Source organism: Eutrigla gurnardus (assembly GCF_963514095.1).
Source record: "Eutrigla gurnardus genome assembly, chromosome: 3".
Classification (NCBI taxonomy): domain Eukaryota; kingdom Metazoa; phylum Chordata; class Actinopteri; order Perciformes; family Triglidae; genus Eutrigla; species Eutrigla gurnardus.
Genome location: NC_139917.1, coordinates 12,225,412 through 12,244,232, shown reverse-complemented (window position 1 = coordinate 12,244,232; position 18,821 = coordinate 12,225,412). Strand labels below are relative to the sequence as shown.

At 43.9% G+C, this 18,821-nt stretch overlaps 1 protein-coding gene across 1 annotated transcript in view; it reads right to left on the bottom strand.

Moving 5' to 3' along the window:
- ptprdb (protein tyrosine phosphatase receptor type Db) overlaps nt 1–18,821 on the bottom strand; it is a 152,616-nt gene that overhangs the window by 14,257 nt on the left and 119,538 nt on the right. The window contains exons 19-33 of the mRNA XM_084004832.1: nt 17,540–17,733; nt 16,665–16,691; nt 15,826–15,943; nt 14,980–15,567; nt 14,521–14,615; nt 13,251–13,507; nt 11,600–11,693; nt 10,723–10,947; nt 10,476–10,636; nt 8,993–9,004; nt 8,316–8,428; nt 7,568–7,665; nt 5,614–5,737; nt 2,520–2,695; nt 932–955 (exon numbers count right to left, since the gene is read on the bottom strand). Of these exons, the coding sequence (XP_083860958.1) occupies nt 932–955; nt 2,520–2,695; nt 5,614–5,737; nt 7,568–7,665; nt 8,316–8,428; nt 8,993–9,004; nt 10,476–10,636; nt 10,723–10,947; nt 11,600–11,693; nt 13,251–13,507; nt 14,521–14,615; nt 14,980–15,567; nt 15,826–15,943; nt 16,665–16,691; nt 17,540–17,733 (2,306 nt within the window). The remainder of the gene's footprint in view (nt 1–931; nt 956–2,519; nt 2,696–5,613; nt 5,738–7,567; nt 7,666–8,315; nt 8,429–8,992; nt 9,005–10,475; nt 10,637–10,722; nt 10,948–11,599; nt 11,694–13,250; nt 13,508–14,520; nt 14,616–14,979; nt 15,568–15,825; nt 15,944–16,664; nt 16,692–17,539; nt 17,734–18,821) is intronic.

Below are 18,821 nucleotides of genomic sequence, written 5' to 3'. Positions count from 1 at the left end.
GACGTTCAGGCCGTAATTACAGCTCAACTGTTGTTTTCCCACCAGACCTTGAGACACTGTGGGGAACGGGAACGGTCGTCCACGTTGGGGGGGCAAGACCCTCGCCGAAGGCTAACCGGGACCTCGGTAAATGGCTGCTGTGAAGACAACATTATCCAGTGATGTATTGGCTGATAGCATAACTGTGCCCTGCTCTCGTCTCCTCTGATTGGAGCGAAAAGGAAGGATCCTGGCAAGATTCCCACAGTGGGACCATCTGCGATCATCTGTGCCGTTAATGCGTAAACACATAATGGCATAACGTCGAGAGGTGTTAAATGAGATTAAATCACTTCCTCCAACAAGCAGCTCACCACTCCCTCAAACAGCAGATAGGGAGTCAGTGGGCCGATAATAAACTGCTAAATAAATTGACTGTTTATGCTGTTGCGTAATGTTGTAACTGCTTCACTGAATTCAAAAGCTAAACAGTCATTCGCAGACTAAAGATTCATTATATTTAGGATGCAGAAACAGCCTTCAGCTTGTTGGGATGTCTTTCATCCTGGAGTGATTCTGCAGCAGAACTACAGGTTTTCTTCGATGGCTACATCTCATCCTGCGTCGCCACGAGACAGGAAAATAAAAAAAAAGCAGCCGTGGCTGTGATCATGCACACTGTAGACACTAATGTGCACTATTTCTGACCTGCAGTGGTTACAATAAAACCCCTTTCAGACCACGTTAACTATGAGTGCCTTGTGGTGAGCTGAAAACAATCCTGCATTCTCACTCAATGCACTGGCTGTTGCGAGGAAGAAAAAAAAGGGAGGGGACAAGCAGAAAAGAAGGGCATCGAACAGAGAGGAAAAAAAAGGTAAGGAGAAAACCATGTGAGGCGAGATTGCATTTTTAAAAAGGGATTAGCAAAGGAGAGAAAGAGAGGTCTTGCCTTAGAGAAGAAATAAGAGGGCATCTGAGGGTCAAACAGACACAACAGAGACAGTTGGAAAAAGTTGAAAAGGAAGCAGAGTTTTAACACAAGACAGGTTAATAGGAAAAGAAGCACAGATGAGAGGAAAGGATCATTTTCTGAACAGAGCTCCGGACATAATTGGTTAGCGCTTAATCATGATTCATACCTCAAGCCATTCTTGTTATTTTTATTCCAACATGACATTCTCATTACATTGGATTTTTTACTCAAGCGCACATTCTGTTAACAACAGCAAAATTCCTTGAAGCTAAATGATTTTCTAATTCATTACCTACCCCCCTATTTAGCAGTGCTTGTAATTCCCCCTAAGTCTTACTCACCATTTACTCCATTACATCCCACTGTTTCCTATTCGGTTCTGAGCAACTACATGCCTGCTTCTGCTTTCCTACACGCCCACTCCAACATCCCACTTAACCGCGCCGCTTTTAGCTTGATCTCCATCATCACTTGTTGTTTTGGTTTATTCTATAACCGATTTTCATACTACATGACATGTCCTGGTCCTGTCTCTTGCCTCCTCTCCTCGCTGTCCTGTTGAGTCCACCTGGTCTTCCACATCCTAAAAAATGAATGTCCTGAACCAGCTGGCACCCGAACCATATCCAATCCCATTCTACCCTCATTCGACTCTAACCTGACTATAATTTAACCTTCAGAAGTGGCCGTGTCCTACTAACTCTATTCTCCTAAATCACACTCAACATGACATCCCTCTGCCACGTCCTATCTTCTTCTTTTATACCACATTATCTCACCCTTTGTATCCACGTTTTCTGCCTAGCATACTCTTCTCTTATCTTCATTAATTATAGTCAATACAGCCAATCATATTCCAGCGAATCCCATCCAACTCCACACTGGATCTCTTTAACCCCCCTTTCAGCGGGACTTCAAAGATCAATGCATGGACAGCACGTAGCCATAGCAACTTGCCTGCTAACGTACACAGACCAAAGAAATAAAGGACCACCACACAGAGATTGCAGTTTGTAGTACTTCTTAGGTTTAAAATTGCCAACAATAAAATCTATGAAAGTGTGTTTTATTGACACAATGTTTGCAAATAAAAGTGTACGGTCAACCATCCAGCTGCTTACTTGAGGCTACATTAATGGCCACGTTACACTTGCTTAAACGACTTCTTTGCTCACCTGTACTGGTCATGGTACAGGTTTGGCTTGAGAAAATTGTCTATCCTGCACACCCGAACATTTTAACATGAATGACACTATACTTCTACATGTACTGTATGCATATTCTACACTTATGCTCCTCAAGTCTCCCACATTTATCCACTCTGGCTTGTGTTCTGTGCCATCTGTGCGTAGCCTCCTATCTGCTGTTCTATCCCAGCTTTTTGCCAAAACAATGCTACTTAATATTGCAGCATGATGTCCTAATATTTGTCCCAAAGTGACCTATCCTTCTCCTTCCTGTTCAGCCTGATTCCATTTTATTCCATCCTCCTCTTCTCTTCGGTGCCGGTATTGTGTTGGTTGTCTCAGCGCTGCTGACATGATCTCATCCCCCTTTTCCTTACCCGTGACTTCTCTTCCAGCTTGGTCATCATGATGATGTTAGCCGTGTGCTGCTCCCACACCATCCTCCAGAATTCCCCGAAAGTCTCAGGGAGGGACCCCTGAGTAGCGATGTAGGCGTTCTGACGGCGGTAGCCATCAATATAGTTAGCGTTGATGTAATCACTGCCTGGGACACCTGCAGAACGAGGAAAGAGTGGAGGTTATGGAGAAAAATGGAAAGAGGGGTGTGAAGGGTGAGGAAGAGAATGAATTGTGATGGGAGAGAAAGGGGAGAATAACCAGAGGGGGAACAGGTGGGTGAGATTGTTTCTGCACTGATCACATGGAAACAGTGTTGGTCCTTAGCAGAGGATTCTTATTCCGACTCACAGTGAGATAATCTATATGGATTATTTAAAGTCTACCGCCATGAAAGCAGGTTTATGTTGCAGTAATAAAGGGCGCCGATCATCTGAGGTCACTGCAGGGAGATTAACGTTTTCACAGGGCCAAGCGTCCTTTGGTGTTGGATTGTTCAGCCGTCTTGTTTTATAATACATGCTAAGACGATCATGGGCCTAATCTGAGTATACTCTGGATGTGTCGCTTTGAATGGCAATATGACTGTAAGGCCGTCTCTGTGTAAAACTCGGCTGACACTGCTTGTCCTGGAAGGGATTGTGTGTGTGTGTGTGTGTGTTTTGTGAGAGACCATCTGTGTGTGTTTGATTTAGGATCAGTCCTGCTCATCTGGGGCCTAATACCATAATCCCAAAAATCACTGAGTCACAGCTCAAACATGCACACACACACACACACACACACACACACACACACACACACACACACACACACACACACACACACACACACACACACACACACACACCAAAGTACACACACAGATGTACACACGGACTCGTGCGCGTGCGTTCAGCCGTGACCCGATTCTGCCGAAGTGGGACACAAAACTCCTTTTGAGTCGTCTGATAGCAGTTTGCATTTGAAAAGATGGAAGTCAATGAGCAAACAGTAGAATCCCGACAGGAAGAAACTCCTGCAGCCGATTCTCTTCGAGCAGCTTTTCCCATACAGCCTCCATCGCCACACACACACACACACACACACACACACACACACACACACACACACACACACACACACACACACACACACACACACACATTCAGATGACAGAGGAGCGCCCGGCGTTCACACAATTTATTTTAAATGGGATGGGGACAGACGGTAAGAAGCGCTTCAAACATATGTTTATCAACCTCAGCCTTATAAAAGACAGCTTGCCTAAACGCTTTGATGTGCTACAACTTTATTGCAAGGGACTACAGCAGAAGCACCGTGCCGATAAAACAAACACACTTCCAGTTACTGGGTGGCGACACCGGCTTGGCAGAGGGTGTGTGTTCATGCGGCATGCGTGGAGGAGACTGGGAGCGAGAGCGCATATCTGCGTCTGTGCACATCCCGGGCATGTGTTTTAAATCTATAGTAGTGTGTGTGTGTGTGGTTATGTGTGTGTGTGTGTGTGTGTGCGTGTGCTCTTGTGCTTTTGGACATGCTCAAGAGTATATGTGTTTCCTAAGCTGAAAGAAAGACAGACAGCCAGGGCTCCGGGACAGGCGGGGGTGGAAGGGCTGCTCACACATGCTCTGCCCAGATAAGGCTCATCTGTTTGGGCTTGGCCTCCCACTGCCTCCCTCTCTCCACATTGGAGATGCCAGTTTCTCTGCCTCAGGTCTTTTCCCAGCCGAAGTGGGTGTGTGTGTGTGCGCGCTCGCCTCAAAACGCACACCGAGAACAGGACTGAGACGATTTTTTTCTTCTCATTTCAGATTCTTTAAAATAAAACGACCAATTCCAGCGAAACGAGCGCACCGTGAAAATATTTCAGTAAATAGGCTATTTAAAAAAAGTGGGAGCCCAATTGATCTCCATAAACATTAAAACGGTCAAGTCAGAGACGGTATGATTTGTACGACGCGGTGGAACAGTGGGTAGAAACAGAAGTGTTGGCCTGAATCCTGAAATGATCATTTTTATGGCTGACGCAGGCACGGCCCTCTGTGTGTGTTGTATGAGAATTGGCGATGAAATGCATCCGTGGACTAGTAATAACCCATCTGTCATAGAAAGAAGCTCACACACACACATTCACACAGAAACACACATTTACTCCCATACTTGGATGACGCTCGTTGACATAATGGACTCCCGAGCTGCCATTCCCAACCTTAAAGTTGCAATGTCAAGACAGATTAAAACGGTAACATACGGTGGGCGCTTTCAGTCCAAAATGGCGGCGATGAAGCTCTGCAATGGAACAGCCAAATAGATTTCACTTCTAATCAAGAGAAGCTCTTTGCTAGAAGTAGAATCCCTTTAGGAAACCATTACATTAACACAACAGTAGGACTTTTCTCTCCCCTGTGAACGTTATCTTGCCCACCTCTGAATCACAATCCCTTCAGAGTTTCTTTCCCCCCGGAGTCCCTCTGATTACCAGACGGCATAACTCGAGGGCTTGTCAATAATGCAGCCACGGTCTGTGTGCGTTTTGTAGTTTGTTTATTGGGTTCAATTTAAAGTGGCAGAAAGGAGAAAACGACTCACACCTCGCCCTCGCGGCTGCCGGGAAACGGCTTCACCAAGAGAACAGTATGTTTAAATAACCGAGGACTTTAGATCGTAAAAATGTATTTAGATGTGTAAAGACCCAGTAGTAGAAGTGCTGCCCCCTGTTTCTATGAAACGGATGGTTAGGTATTACACATTGCACCTTTAACCATCGCAACTACATGCCCAATGAAAAGCCTTCGTCAAACCTTAACCCTGAAACCAAGTCATAAACCTCAAATGGCCCTTTAAAGAAGTGACCAAGATGCCTTCACTTCCTAAAAATGTCCTCACGCTGAAGCAAGTCCTCACAAAGACAGACGTAGACACACACACACACACACACACACACACGCACACACACACACACACACACACACACACACACACACACACACACACACACACACACACACACACACACACACACACACACACACACACACACACACACACACAAACAGCTGCAGCGTGTCTTACCCTCAATGCTGGAGAGTATGACCCTGGAGTGATCATAGGCAATGACGTTAGCATAGCGGTTCTTTGGTTTGTTGACCTCCAAGTTGGAGTTCTCCCATGTGAACTGCTGACCGGGGTCGACGGACTACAAGACGCAGAAGGGAAAAAAAGGTCAGAGAACAAAGAAAATAACATAATAGCACCATTTTTAAACTGTATGTATCATCCGATTCTCTAACGATACCATACGCTCTACAGTAAGCGTCACATTAAATGTTGGCATGGATGTTGTTAGTTCTTCAAATCTGCCTCTAAATGCAGGAAATGGCAGCAAGAAAAGCCCACATTAGACAATTCCATTTGAATCTGAGCTCCCAAGCGTTGTTCCCCAGTGTTGCTGCAGCAAAACCACACCAATACAAACCGAGGACAAATTGAAAATTAACATGGTATTATTGACCTTGGACAGGAATGTCGGCAAATGCGATATCCCGTTTCAAGCAACACCAGCGGAGCGGGGACTTTCCGCTTTCCACCGAAACAAGAAAAAAAAAAAAAGGCTACCAGAGGCGGATGATAAAAGCACAATAAATTCCTCTGGGGGAGAAAAGACGGTTGTGTTAGACCAACACATTAAGTTCCTGGAGGGTAATTACAGTGTAACCATCGCCGTTAGCTGGGAGAGGCAGACATGAGGTCATTATGGGGCTGTCGATGGAGAGGGACGATGAGGAGAGAGCCAGAGCAATTTAACAATTGTGAATATTTTACGACACATAATTATGGTCTGGTTGGGGGAAAAATGGACCGGGGTGGTGCTGCTTGAGTGCATGCGTGTATGTGTGTGTGTGTTTGAGACTGCTTCCCCGCACACTGCCCGACGTCATGTGTGTCTGATTATTACGCCGCAATCATTTCTGGCCTCCCTCTCTCTCTCTCTCTCCCTCTCTCTCTCTCCCTCAATCCCTCCTCCATCCATCTCTCTCGTTCCCTCGTTAAGGGTTCAGTACCGAACAAAGCACACAGTCATGCAGAGAGAATGTGGGGCTCAACAGAGTGCTTCCAACTGACACCACAATTACATACAGCTTCTCCCTCACTGTCTCTCCCGCCCGCCTCCCAATGATTTCTCCCGAAAACGCTCTGTTTTTATACTTCTTTTTGCATGAAGCATCCCCGACATCCTCTATCTATATATGCAACCCTGTCACACACGATTTATCTCTCTCTTGTGGTAGCCAATTAGAGCCTTATGTCTGCTTCTTCACCCAGAGGCCATCAGTTTAAACTGATTTTTTTTTTTTGCGAGAGAAAGAAAACATTTTTTACCCCTTTAATAGCTCTCTGCGGAGCTCATTGTAATGCTAGCACTATTTTGCGACCCAGTCAGCACGTCGGGAGGTATTTCTCCTGCTGTGTGTTTTTATTGTTCTTATATAGTGCAACAGTTCAGCTCGCCAAGTTCAGGCATATTGTTATCTCTCCGACTACATGGGCTTTTTTGTGCTGCAAATTAACAAGTTGGAAGGAAACTAATCAAAAAGGGCCTTTTTTGTTGAGAACACTCTTCCTGCATCTCTTGGCGAGTCCGCTCTCTGACGTTGACTCTATCTCCACTTCTATCTCTGTTGCTCCTCTTTCTCCACCAGAGCGTAGAAATGGAGGCTTGATAACCATCTGGCTGTAAGCAAACTCTTTGAGCTTGCAATTTCAATTTCCCTCTTATATTTGCACAGATAACGACAAGACAGTAGAGAGGGGGGGAAATGTGCTTTATCTTGTATCGCTCTGTGAAGACGGCTCAAAATGCAACTTAGCTGTGGCGACGACGCGGGGATTAATCTCGCCATTGGATTTGAAACCGAGCTTAAAAGACACGACGAGTCATCGATAAATATGAGCGCGGCTGCGTGCAAAAACCGGATGGCTTTCCCAAAGTTCAAGATTCTCAGGCGCAGATAATCAGCATTCCTACCTCGTACTCTTGAGAGAACTTGAGATTGTCGTTCGCCTTGAGGCGCTCAGTGTGATCTGCCAGCTCAGAGATGGGGACGGGCGGGTGGCTTGCCATGCCTGCCGAGCACAGAAATAGAAAAAAGAGGCCATTTGATAGATTCACAAGCAATGCGTTTTTGGAGGAAAATGTTAAGATTAAGGATTGTCAGAGGTGCTGTTGTTTAGTGTTCTGTCCACAGTCAGTGGAGGAAGCAAATGGAGTGTTTCTGTTTTTTTGTTAAGTGACCAGTTTCTCTCCAGGCAGCCAAGAACAATGTGCGTGTTCGGGAAGTTACTGAAGCACGATAACGTCCTCAGAGTATATGCACACTGCTGGTGAAGACAAAAAATAGACTATGACACAGGTGGTTAAAAATTTAGCATGAAGTTAAAAAAAAAAAAAAAAAAAGTATTCCAGAGGCTTTTTGATGGAAATGTTGTCAATTCAAGCAGCTTCATCCTACATGGGATGGAAGGTTAGTTAGCATGGAAATGGGAACAAGAAAGAAATGATGTAAGGAGGAAACCAATGACGGCAGAAAGAAGAGAAGAACAGTGGCAGACTAAGACCAACTAACTTGACAAACGCTGATAACCGCGGTACACTGATACACGGTAGGCTGAAAGGGAAACAACACCACGGTTAATCTTACACGACGAATACATTTCAAGAATCACACATCCGCCTACAAATGGTGTGTGTGGCTGCACAGGTGCGTCTGGTTCACCTGGAGTCTGGAAGTTGATCCTGCGGAGCTCCACAGGGTCGGTGGGATGGTGGGACGACATGGCTTTGCTGCACGGGAAACTGCCCTTCCTGCCTTCAGCCTCGGCCCTTTTCCTGAAGTCACACATCAACACAACCTGATGAATTGAAACCTTTCACTGACATGAGAAAAAGGCGGAGAGGATTTGTGTTCAAATAAATGGACCTGAGTAATGTGAAAATTACATTTCTAAGAAGAGCTGCATCAATCGTCTCCTTGGAAATTCACAGGGGTTGCTGTAATTCTCAGAAAACGTCTGTTTTAAATTCTATGGGAGCTTTGGTTGAGTGCTGGTTTAGTATTGGAGCTTTTTATATGTAAATGACTGGCACATTGTCTGGGATGACGCAGGATGTCCACTTTTCTTTTCACAGAAATTCCCAGGGTTAAAAGTGTCATGCACATTTTCTTTGCTTTTACACCATCTTTTAGTTAAAATCACAGAGTGTCAGTGTCATTGTTCCCTTCTCTGCAAGCTTTTATGCCTCATATCTTCATCCAGGCTACTGTAGGTTACGATCAAACAAAGTTAATCCTGACTCTGCTGGGATCTTTTATCAAAAGTATTATTTGCAGAGGTTTTTCAAGGAAAACACCCCGTAGGACACAGCAAATGGTAATAGGTGGTGTTTGTTTACCTGTCAGGTTTGCTGAATCCAGACGGGGAGGAGAGCAGATAAAGGGAGAGACAAGGATGAATATCATTAGTGTCCAGTCAAAGAAACACCTGGGACTAAAGCAACATTGAACCCATCGTTCTCCCCCTCTTATTGAAACAAATCACTCCTTTATTATTACGTGTGAGCAGTTCACAGCACCTCCCATAGATGGAGACTAACAGCGAATGTAAAGTTAAAACTCATATTCTCATATAATGTCCAAGCACACCCTCCTACTGTGACACGTCCTATAAAATAACGTTTATGGGAAATATGTTAAAAAAAGTGACTGAAAAGCTGTGGATCCCCACAGTTTACACTACGGGGCTTATGAACTTGAGATGATTACCATCAAGGGTCATAATTTTGCAACGCCACATCAGTCACGGCAGTTATTGCAATTTGCATTAGTGCAGATGATTATCATGAATAATTCTAATGGGTGATTAAGGTTTTCTTCCCCTATCTGTTATGTTAGCCAACTTCGCTCCCTGTAAATAGACGTTAAGAACAGATTACAGAAAACGCACGATTACATCTCGACGAGAACTCGTGAGCTAAACTCGGATGCGATTTGTAAGCAAACAGATTCACTGTGTAGCAATAAATTCACCTTAATGTTGGTCCTGTATGTTGCATAAATAATAGGAAACACATAATAAACCAAATGGGCGTTGTTCAGTCTCAGGTTGATGCTGAGGTTTGTGTATGTACTTCGAGGTTTAGGTCAAACTGATGATAGGTGAGAGGCTTCTTATTAAATCATGAGCACCAGATTGCTGCAAATTTGCAGGATCATTCTCGGAGTTATTAGTCAGATCAGACATGATTCCTTTTCATAGATTCAATGTAAATTACACGTTTGCAATAATATAATTATAAAGCTTCTTGAACTTGACTGGGAATCATCCTGTTTTTAAGTTTCCTTCAGTAGCAAAGTAAGTATCGGTTTGCATTGCACTCAGGAATAAAACAATAGAGCCTAAAATAGAGGTTTCAGTAGCCCAACTTAACTAAACTAAGCGCCTCCATTGAAACAGTATACATCCTGTTTACATATCCAGAAACACTGTGGGTAGCGTAGTTCTAAAGCCTGTCTGAGAGATAACTTACATTATGAGTTTGTTCTGTCAAAGGTGATTTGAGAACTGCTTCTTGAGACAGAGTAGCCTAACTGCACATACGGAATATATTAAAAATACAGATGGAATACTGCCCACAAAATGTTAAAATGAGTTTGAGATGAATACAATACACAGAGGGGCAACAAGCTAAATTGGAAATGAAAACAAGGAAATCCCTGGAGATCTACTGTGAAGACGTAAGCTGCCTTTCTAATTATTTTATTTCTCTCGTATTCATATAGCAAAACTCTCTCCCTGCTCCTTCTCTCACCAACCCAACAAGACTTTATTAAACCCCCTTTGTTCCCGTCTTGCCGGCTCCATCGTGCCGTCCTTACCTCTTGAAGAGGAGAATGGCAATGACGATGCATACGATGAAGATGACAGCGAGCACCGGCCCCACCACCCACAGCAGACCCTCTTCCTCATCAACGATTGGCTGGGGATCCACGTCCGATGAGGTCACAGGGTCAGAATAAGGGCTAGTGGCGTACATAGTCTGGAGCAAAGACACGGTTTTATGTATTTATAGACAAAACCACACTTAGATGGTTGAACTGTGCGTGCGTATGCGTTTCTACTCACGTTATCAGAGAGGTCCAACAGCGCGAGCACAAAGAAAACATACTCCTGCCCGTTCTGCAGTGGACGGTTGCGGAAGTCGCCGTAGTTTTGCCCGTCTCCTAGCGTGAACTCCAGGGGGAGGGTCTTAAAGTGAGCGGTGACGTAGGCCCGAGGATCTGATTGGCCAGCCTGTCTGCGGATGCGGAGGGCGCGACTGACGCTGGTCCTGTTGATCTCTTTCAGGAGCTAAAGGGGCAGACGGGGATAAACAGTCTTACCTCACACAAAAACCCTCATCAGTGGAGGAACAACGGTTTGTACAGAGCGTGATCACCTTAGCACAAATGTCTTCATCATCAACTGAATGGCCGCCGCATTTATCCATTGAGACATCGGGCGCCATAAAAAACTCCATTGAAATGAATCTCGCACACATGAATGTGCTTTCAGAGCAGCGTAATGAGGTGATGAAGTCTTTAGAAAAAGGCAGGAAGTGGAATTAGATGGGAATTGTTATGTGGAAGTTGTTGTTTGGATTGAACGGGCGATGGATGGCGAGGTCTTCTACCTTGGCATAATAAGACACAAATAGCCTTGTGCAAAACCCTGCCAGGTGACTCAGCGCTATTCTTTGTTTACCTGAGCTAGAAATGAACACTTCATTGGTCCCTCGAGGGGCAATTTGAGGCAAACAATTTGCGAACAAAAGTGCACAGAAATGTCATTTTAATAAAAAAGCCCCAAATATTTTTCTAGAAGAGCTGAAATACACATGGGAGTAGGGGATTAGCCAGTTCCATCATCATGACTGCCCCTCAACATTAGTATTATCTTACCAGTTGTCGATTATCACCCTTCTATAGCAGAAAAACCTCCTCCTGTCTGCTGCGTGTCTCACCTCATCCAGGTTCATCTGGTCCGGCTCCTCCCACGGATTCTGGAACTTCCCTCCTCTCTGCTTCTTCAGGGGCACCACCACCACGTAGTAACCCCTGAAACACAGCATGCACTGGGTTCAGGCTCAAAGAAACACACCATAAACTATGAACTGAACTGAATGAACGATTTCAGTCCTCGGAGAGGGCTGACATTTAAAGGATTTTCATTTCCTTCTTCTCTGGGAGCTATTAGACGAGAAGACAGTCACCATTCTCATGCCTGTTGATAAATACGAAGCTACAGCCAATAGCCAGTTAGCTTAGCTTAGCATAATAACTGGAAACAGGGGGAAACTGCTAGCCTGGTTTTGTCGGAAGGTCGAGTCACTAATTGAAACGTCACTTGTTGTGTATTTTGTTAGCCTTCAGACAGAGCTAGCTACTTCAAGTGCTAAGCTAAGCAGCTGCTGGTGGTAGCCTCATATTTACCGTCCATCACTGCCTTTACTTTGTCCTTGTTTCTATTTTTATTGCTTTTTTAAAATTCTTATTTTGGTTTTACATACATCTTATTATTTATTTATTTTACTTTAACAGTACTGATGCTCTGGGGATCAATAGGTTTACCTGATGTTATCGTATCTTAGCATCATATTTGCCAGACATATTTGTGATGGACATTGATCTTGTCATCCAACTCTCGGCAGGAATGTGAGTAAAGGGTTGGAGTAGAAGCATGGAGTATTGAACCATTAATAGTCTTCGTCTAAACAGTGAGGTTGTCTTTGGAACAGAGGACTCAGTCTAAATCCACGTTTTTGAGACAAAAACAATAATACCACCAGAAGAGGGGAATGGCAGTGAGACCAAATGCACCGCCAAGCCATGAGGGCATAGACACTAAAATCATACACATGTCCTCAACAGACGCCCCACTCCAGTGCTCCACGCTGGCACATACGGTTCAATGAAGAGTGATACAGTAGAAAGTAGCTCATTTGTGCCAAATGTGAGAGTGAGAATTTGTTACATCACTAAAGCTGAAAGAAGCAAGAAAGATAAAATGACGTGTGCCTCAAAGTGGCAGTTTTGCATTTACAGAGGAGATAGAAAAGTTGATCAATGTAGAAATCTCCCAAAAACTAATCACATTTTATTTTTGTTTATATAAAATGCTTGCAGTGTGTTTTATTATTGTCCCTAAGTAACCTAATTATCCAGCTCATTGCAGCTCGTGTTAATCCTGTATTTTGGATCAAGGCACTCTCTTGTAGATACTGAAAAGTCAAAATGCTGTTTGGGACTCAAAGAAGCCCCAAAACACTTTGGATGTGACAGGGACAGACCAGAGAAAATGGCTGGGAGAACATGAGTGATTCAGGTTGTGCTGAGGGACCGCTTCCACTTGGTGTCTATATTTGTTCTTGCTTTAAAAAAAAAGGCAGATGAGATTATCAGCTTTGTGCTTTCATTTGGCCTGTTGTGGGAGTTCTCAGACTCGCTTCGCTGCCAACTCGAGAGAAATCCCTCCTGCTAGACCAATAAATGGAAAGCAGCTGCGGGAGGATGAGGAGTGAAATCGGAGCAAATTCCCCAAAGGTTCCTATTAAAGATACTCCCATCTAGTCATTACACTAAAACAAACTCTTCCCTCTCATGCGTCATCGCTACCTGACTTTAGCTGCGGTCTGCACAGTCGGGAGCTGCACCGTCACCATGCCGTCTGCGTTGGTCTTTCCCACCACCGTGGGTTTGGTTTTCAGGATGTCTGGGGCGGTGGTGGCGGTGACGCGGTGCTGCAGTCCCCCGGCGCTGTTCGCCCGGTTGGTGAGCAGAAAGGAGTACTGAGTGTCTGGCTCCAGGCCGGTGATCAGCTTCTGAGTCTGCTTCCCTTCCACTTCCACAGATTGGCCCTTTCCATACAGGATCTGCACACCGGATGGTTCACATTATTGGAGACGTAAATAGAATATGACAATATACAGAACGTATTTTAAGTTTTCCAATATCTCCCAATGACTTTATTTACTGCAACAAAAGGATCCAGGTGTGAACCTTTTTGGGGCGATCCCTTATGAGTATGTTGAGTAATAATAATGAGTTTATTTTCCAGTTATTAACATTAACTTGTGATTTAATGTATTTTCTGCACATGTGAGTCAGTTCAAATACATTGCATTCATTTTTCTGTCCCATCTTGTGCGTGTTGAAGTGGTCAGTACTCTAAAGCCATGTGACACAGGTCATGTGACCCACTGAGTTTTCAATTTAGAAAACCTGCCCTCTTCACAATTCATTCATCTCTAAATATATTTTTTTGTGAATATTGTTTGTTCTTTTGTACATATTTTATATTTCTATATGTTTATAGCTTTAGTTCTTAGTATATGTTTTTATTCTTTTCTATCCTATTTTCTATTTGAGGTCACTTTGTGAAGGGAAACTGCAAAGTAAGAATTCATTGCTCAGTGTGAACTATGTTTATACTGTGTGTGTGACAATAAAAATCTTGAATCTTGAATACCGTCATGAAAACAAAACACGTTTAATATCCATGTTGTAATAAAGTGTGAAGACAGTCATTGTTTTTTATTTGTAGATTCAGGTATTTATTTAGCAGGCTATTATTTTTTAGTTGCAGCTGTTTTAGTGGTGGAATTTATTATATTTTAGTGCCTGTTTGCTGAAACTACTCGATCTATTTTACACCAAAAGCCTTCCAGCAGTTCTCGGGGCATTACAGTGTGTGCCAGCAAGACTTTATTAATCAGCCAGCAGGAAGTGTCGAGTTTCATTAATAACAACCTGACATCAGGAAAAATAGGCAACAAATGCTGGAAAACAATACAATGCATTATTTTGAATTTAAAGAGCTGTTGACTGAATTCTGTTTTTTTTTATTAAACTACATTTAAATATGATAAAATGCCAATCTACTCACGGTGAACGGCTGGGCGGGGTTCTTGTCTCGGATCTCCCAGGAAAGCAGAACAGAGTTCTTCATTGCAGCCTTAACCCTGAAGTTGGTGGCAAAAACTAAGGGACAAAAAACAAAAAAAAACATGACTCCAGTCTCATGTAAGCACTCTACTGAACCAAACGTAATGGCCTTACCTGTGTGTCATTCCCTAGTAGCGGTCTCAAACTAGCTATCTGCTCAGATCAACACACAGTGTGACTGCACAGAGACCCAAGACTCTTACCTTGTTTTGGGAAAAGGCTGTTGGGTCTAAGACTACAGTGACAAGACAACGAAAACAGGACACTTAGGATGTTGAGCTTCTGAGTGTGAGTGCAAGCGGGACTGAGCGTTCTGGGATGTATGCACACATGTGCTGTTTGGAAGCGTGTGTTGCATCCTGGGCAATGAAGATGGGTTTGTTAGGGAGGGGAATCCTACCTTGGTCCAGTCGCTGCGTCCTAAACTGGACGCCGGGGCTGAACGGCCCGGGGCCGACAGCTGTGAACGCGCACAACCTGACTTCATACACAGTATCGGCACTCAGAGCCTCCAACAGAACGCTCGACGCCGGTGCCGGCACCACGACTTCCGAGGCGTTCCCTCGACTGTTTATATCCTTGTACAGAACTGAGTACTTCATAATTTTCCCATTTTGCTCAATTAGCGGGACTGATTTCCATGCCAGCCGGAGGGACGTGGCGGAGGCCTCCTCCGAGATAATATTTTCTGGGTATCCGCTCGGGGCGTCTTCCGGAGTAGTCAGCTCCTTAACCGCCTCCTCTCCGTAGCCCATTTTGTTTCGGGACGAGAGTCTGAACATGTAGTTGGCTCCCTTGTGGACGTCCTGGGCGGCGTAGCGGTTCTCCTTGGTAGGGAACTCCACCACCGTGAAGGGGAGGACGTCGACGCGGCCGAAGGTGAGGCGGTACCCGAGCAGCGGGGTGGGAGGGTTGGGCGGCGGGTACCACTGAAGCAGAGCCGTTCCTGAATCGGTGGCACTCACCGTCAGTTTGGGCTTCTCAGGCACTAGAGAGAGAGGGAAAAAGGGCGAGCAGGAGAGAGAAAAGACAATTAGGGAACAATTGCAAAGCACATTTATTCATCACCTCAAGCAAAACTGCTAAATATGATTAATACAGCGCCGAATGCCCGGCACATCAAGGTGTGACAGAGAGAGACTTGAACTAATTCAGTGATTTAATGGCCATTATGATCAATAGTGGTGCTTTATTTCTGAAAGATCTGTGTGAGCGTTTGCGCGGGAGTCCGTGCGGACACACTTACGTGGCAGGGCGCTACACACAGTCACGGGTTTGCTGCGAGCACCATCGCCCTTGGCGGTGTAAGCCCCCACCGACACAGAATAGGAAGTGTCTGCCTTCAGGTCTCCAAGAACCACCTCCTGCAGGAAAAAAAACAAAGAAGCACTGTCAGCTTCAAAACCATTCCTGTGTGCCCTCAGGACAATGAGCAGGGCTTTTTATGGAATAAAAATATAGAAAAAGTCTGGGTCAAACTGGTCAAAAAGGTACAATTCTGTGTTTTTTCTCTGACTGACAGTGAAGCTGACAGCTATTCAGGCCAAACTCATTTTCAAGTAAGTTTCAGTTATTTATTATTATTATTTTCCCTCCTCTGATCATCACCAAGCTGCCACTGTTGGAAAATGACAAGTGGATATGGTTTGTGATCATCTCCACCAAACTCAAAACAGCTCCATCAAATTATCCCAGCGGAGCTCAAAATGTGGTCCGCTAGCAACACAAAACGTCACTTAACTACACAGACACTCAAAACTCATTTAGACCGGTCTCCGTCTAAACACTCAACACAATGTTTTCTTCATTTCTTGGCCCGCGGAAAGCATAAATAATGGTATTTTGGCAATACCCAAAAGTGACTCACATCATCAGTTATCTGTGTGTGTGTGTTTTTTTCCCGGGGTCCTTTATTAAAAACACACACGGCAGAAATGAAAAGGCGACTTCCTGCTGGGTTTTAAGCCCTCGCTCAGGTCACATGAGATTTTAAAAACTACAATCTCATAAATATGACTCATGCCTCTCTCTGTGCTTTGTTGTTATCGCTCTTAAATAATAGGCTTAAAGATGGGGTTCACTCACATATTCAGCTGAGTCATCGTATTCCCACTGAACGATGGCACAGCATCGAGAGAAGAGAAAAGGGAGAGAAAAACACGATTGTTAATATTTGGGATGTGATCGAAAAGACTGCAAGAATGCACCGTTTTAATTTTAGACTTATAGACTTAGGTCCATTATTCATCCTAGACCGAAATCCAATAATGTTCAAAATGAAAAGAATCAAGACTGAAATGCACGTATTTGCTTTCTTGCCAGTTAGATGAGAAAACAGACATCACTACCATGTCTGCGTGTTCACTTTGAAAAAGAAACGGGGTAAAACATGTGTATTCTGGAAACCCTTCCCTCCTTTTTTCAGAGGCTTCATGCTTAGATGGTCCACCATCTCCTGGGTGAAGCTTCATAACTAATGAGAACACTTGAGAGTGATATTGATTTCTCATTAACTCTCTGCAAGAAGGCAAATAAGCATATTTCCGCAATAGTCAAAATGGTCATTTAAATAATCTCAAGGAAGGTTTCTGCTCAATTTGTCAATTTATTTGGCATCAATGTGCATTTCAAATGACTTCATACAGGAAGTTCATGTGGTCGCTGTCACAGATGGCTGCATTGTGTGTTTTGCAGTACAGACAGAGAATACAGACAGAGAATAAGGAAACACAAATCCGACAAAAACTATCAGCTGCATTAACAGCTAGATGGCCACATGCTGGCTTTCTCATTTATTAAATATATTCAGGTAAACCCATGTGTCACAGGGGGCTCATCATTTCTTCATGGCTTTAATGAAAATATTAATATGATAAATTGCAATAAATGCTGCTCTTGCTGGGTTTTGTCAGGCATGCCTCAAACAGTTCATTTGATCATGCGGTGTTCGATGGTTTTACCTGAGAGTCCTCTATGAGGATGTCCTTGATGAACGGCTGACCCTGGGGTTCTCCGTAGTTCATCCTCACATAGTGGACTTGGTAGCCTCGGACCTGACCGTGCTGCCGTTCGGGCGCTGGTGCTCGCCATTTCACCCTAACGGCCGAGGCGTTCACAGTCTCCGCCTCCACCCCTCGCGGAGGACCACTTGGAACTAAAAATGCATTTTGGGATAGAGGTCAAGGGTCACAGATGATGGTCACCTCTCAAGTAAAGGCCTTCACTTTTTCTAATCAAAAAATGTATTGGTTTCAGGGGCAGATGAAAAAAAAAATACCCAAAACCTGAAAAAATGTAAAAATACAACCCTCCAAAAAGTCTAAAACTGGTCTGATGTCTGGGAAAAAAGTCAGAATAGTAAAAAAAAAAAAAAAAAAAAAAAAAAAAATGAGAGTGCTTGAGGAAAAATATGGAGGAAAAAAGCAGTGGAGGATAAGAAGCAAATGTAGAGAAAGATAAGAATGGCGGATAGAAAAGGGTTTGTTGCCAAGGGCAGATAAACAGTGGCAGGCAGTCAAGAGAAAATACTGTTATCAAGAAAAACCTCTCTCTTGCTGCCAAGAACTACACTTCTCCCAAAAAGATATAATTTATATATATATATATATATATATATATATATATATATATATATATGGAATGTCTCCAAACTAACCAAAAACTGAGATATTGAAGCATTATCAGTATAAAAAATATTGCTGAAAATGTGAAGACAGAATCAAATACATTGATCAAAGTTATTAAAGATATCCATATAGTTGGAGAGGAGTTGGAAAGTCAGTGAGAAAAGCCATGGTGTGGGAAGGCCAAGGTACAGCTACAGCCAAAGGGTTTGTTTTGGTATTGTTAGTGGAGAGCAAGGTGGGAAATCGCAATCATCCCTTTACGGAAAAAATAGGGGAAAAGTGCGGAAAAAAGATGCTGGTACAAAAACAAAAAAGAGGAAAAAGTGGCTGCTGGAGAAAAAAAAGGGTTGCTGTTGACAAGAGAAGCAGCGGGGAAGGAGTAGCAGGAGAAGATTCCCGGGTTTTTGGAGGTTTCTGGCGGTTATGCAGGAACAAAGGAGAGGGATCTCAAAACTGAACGGCTCTTAAATGCATCATCCGTTTAGACTGCGGCTTGAGGACAGACAAAATGCCTTTACAGGCCAGAGGAAGAAACTTGCTGTTAGTTTAGGGTGCTTTGAGCTCGTCAGTGCTATGTTAGTGAGGTAGCCATTGTTAGTGGGGCGGACCGTCCTAA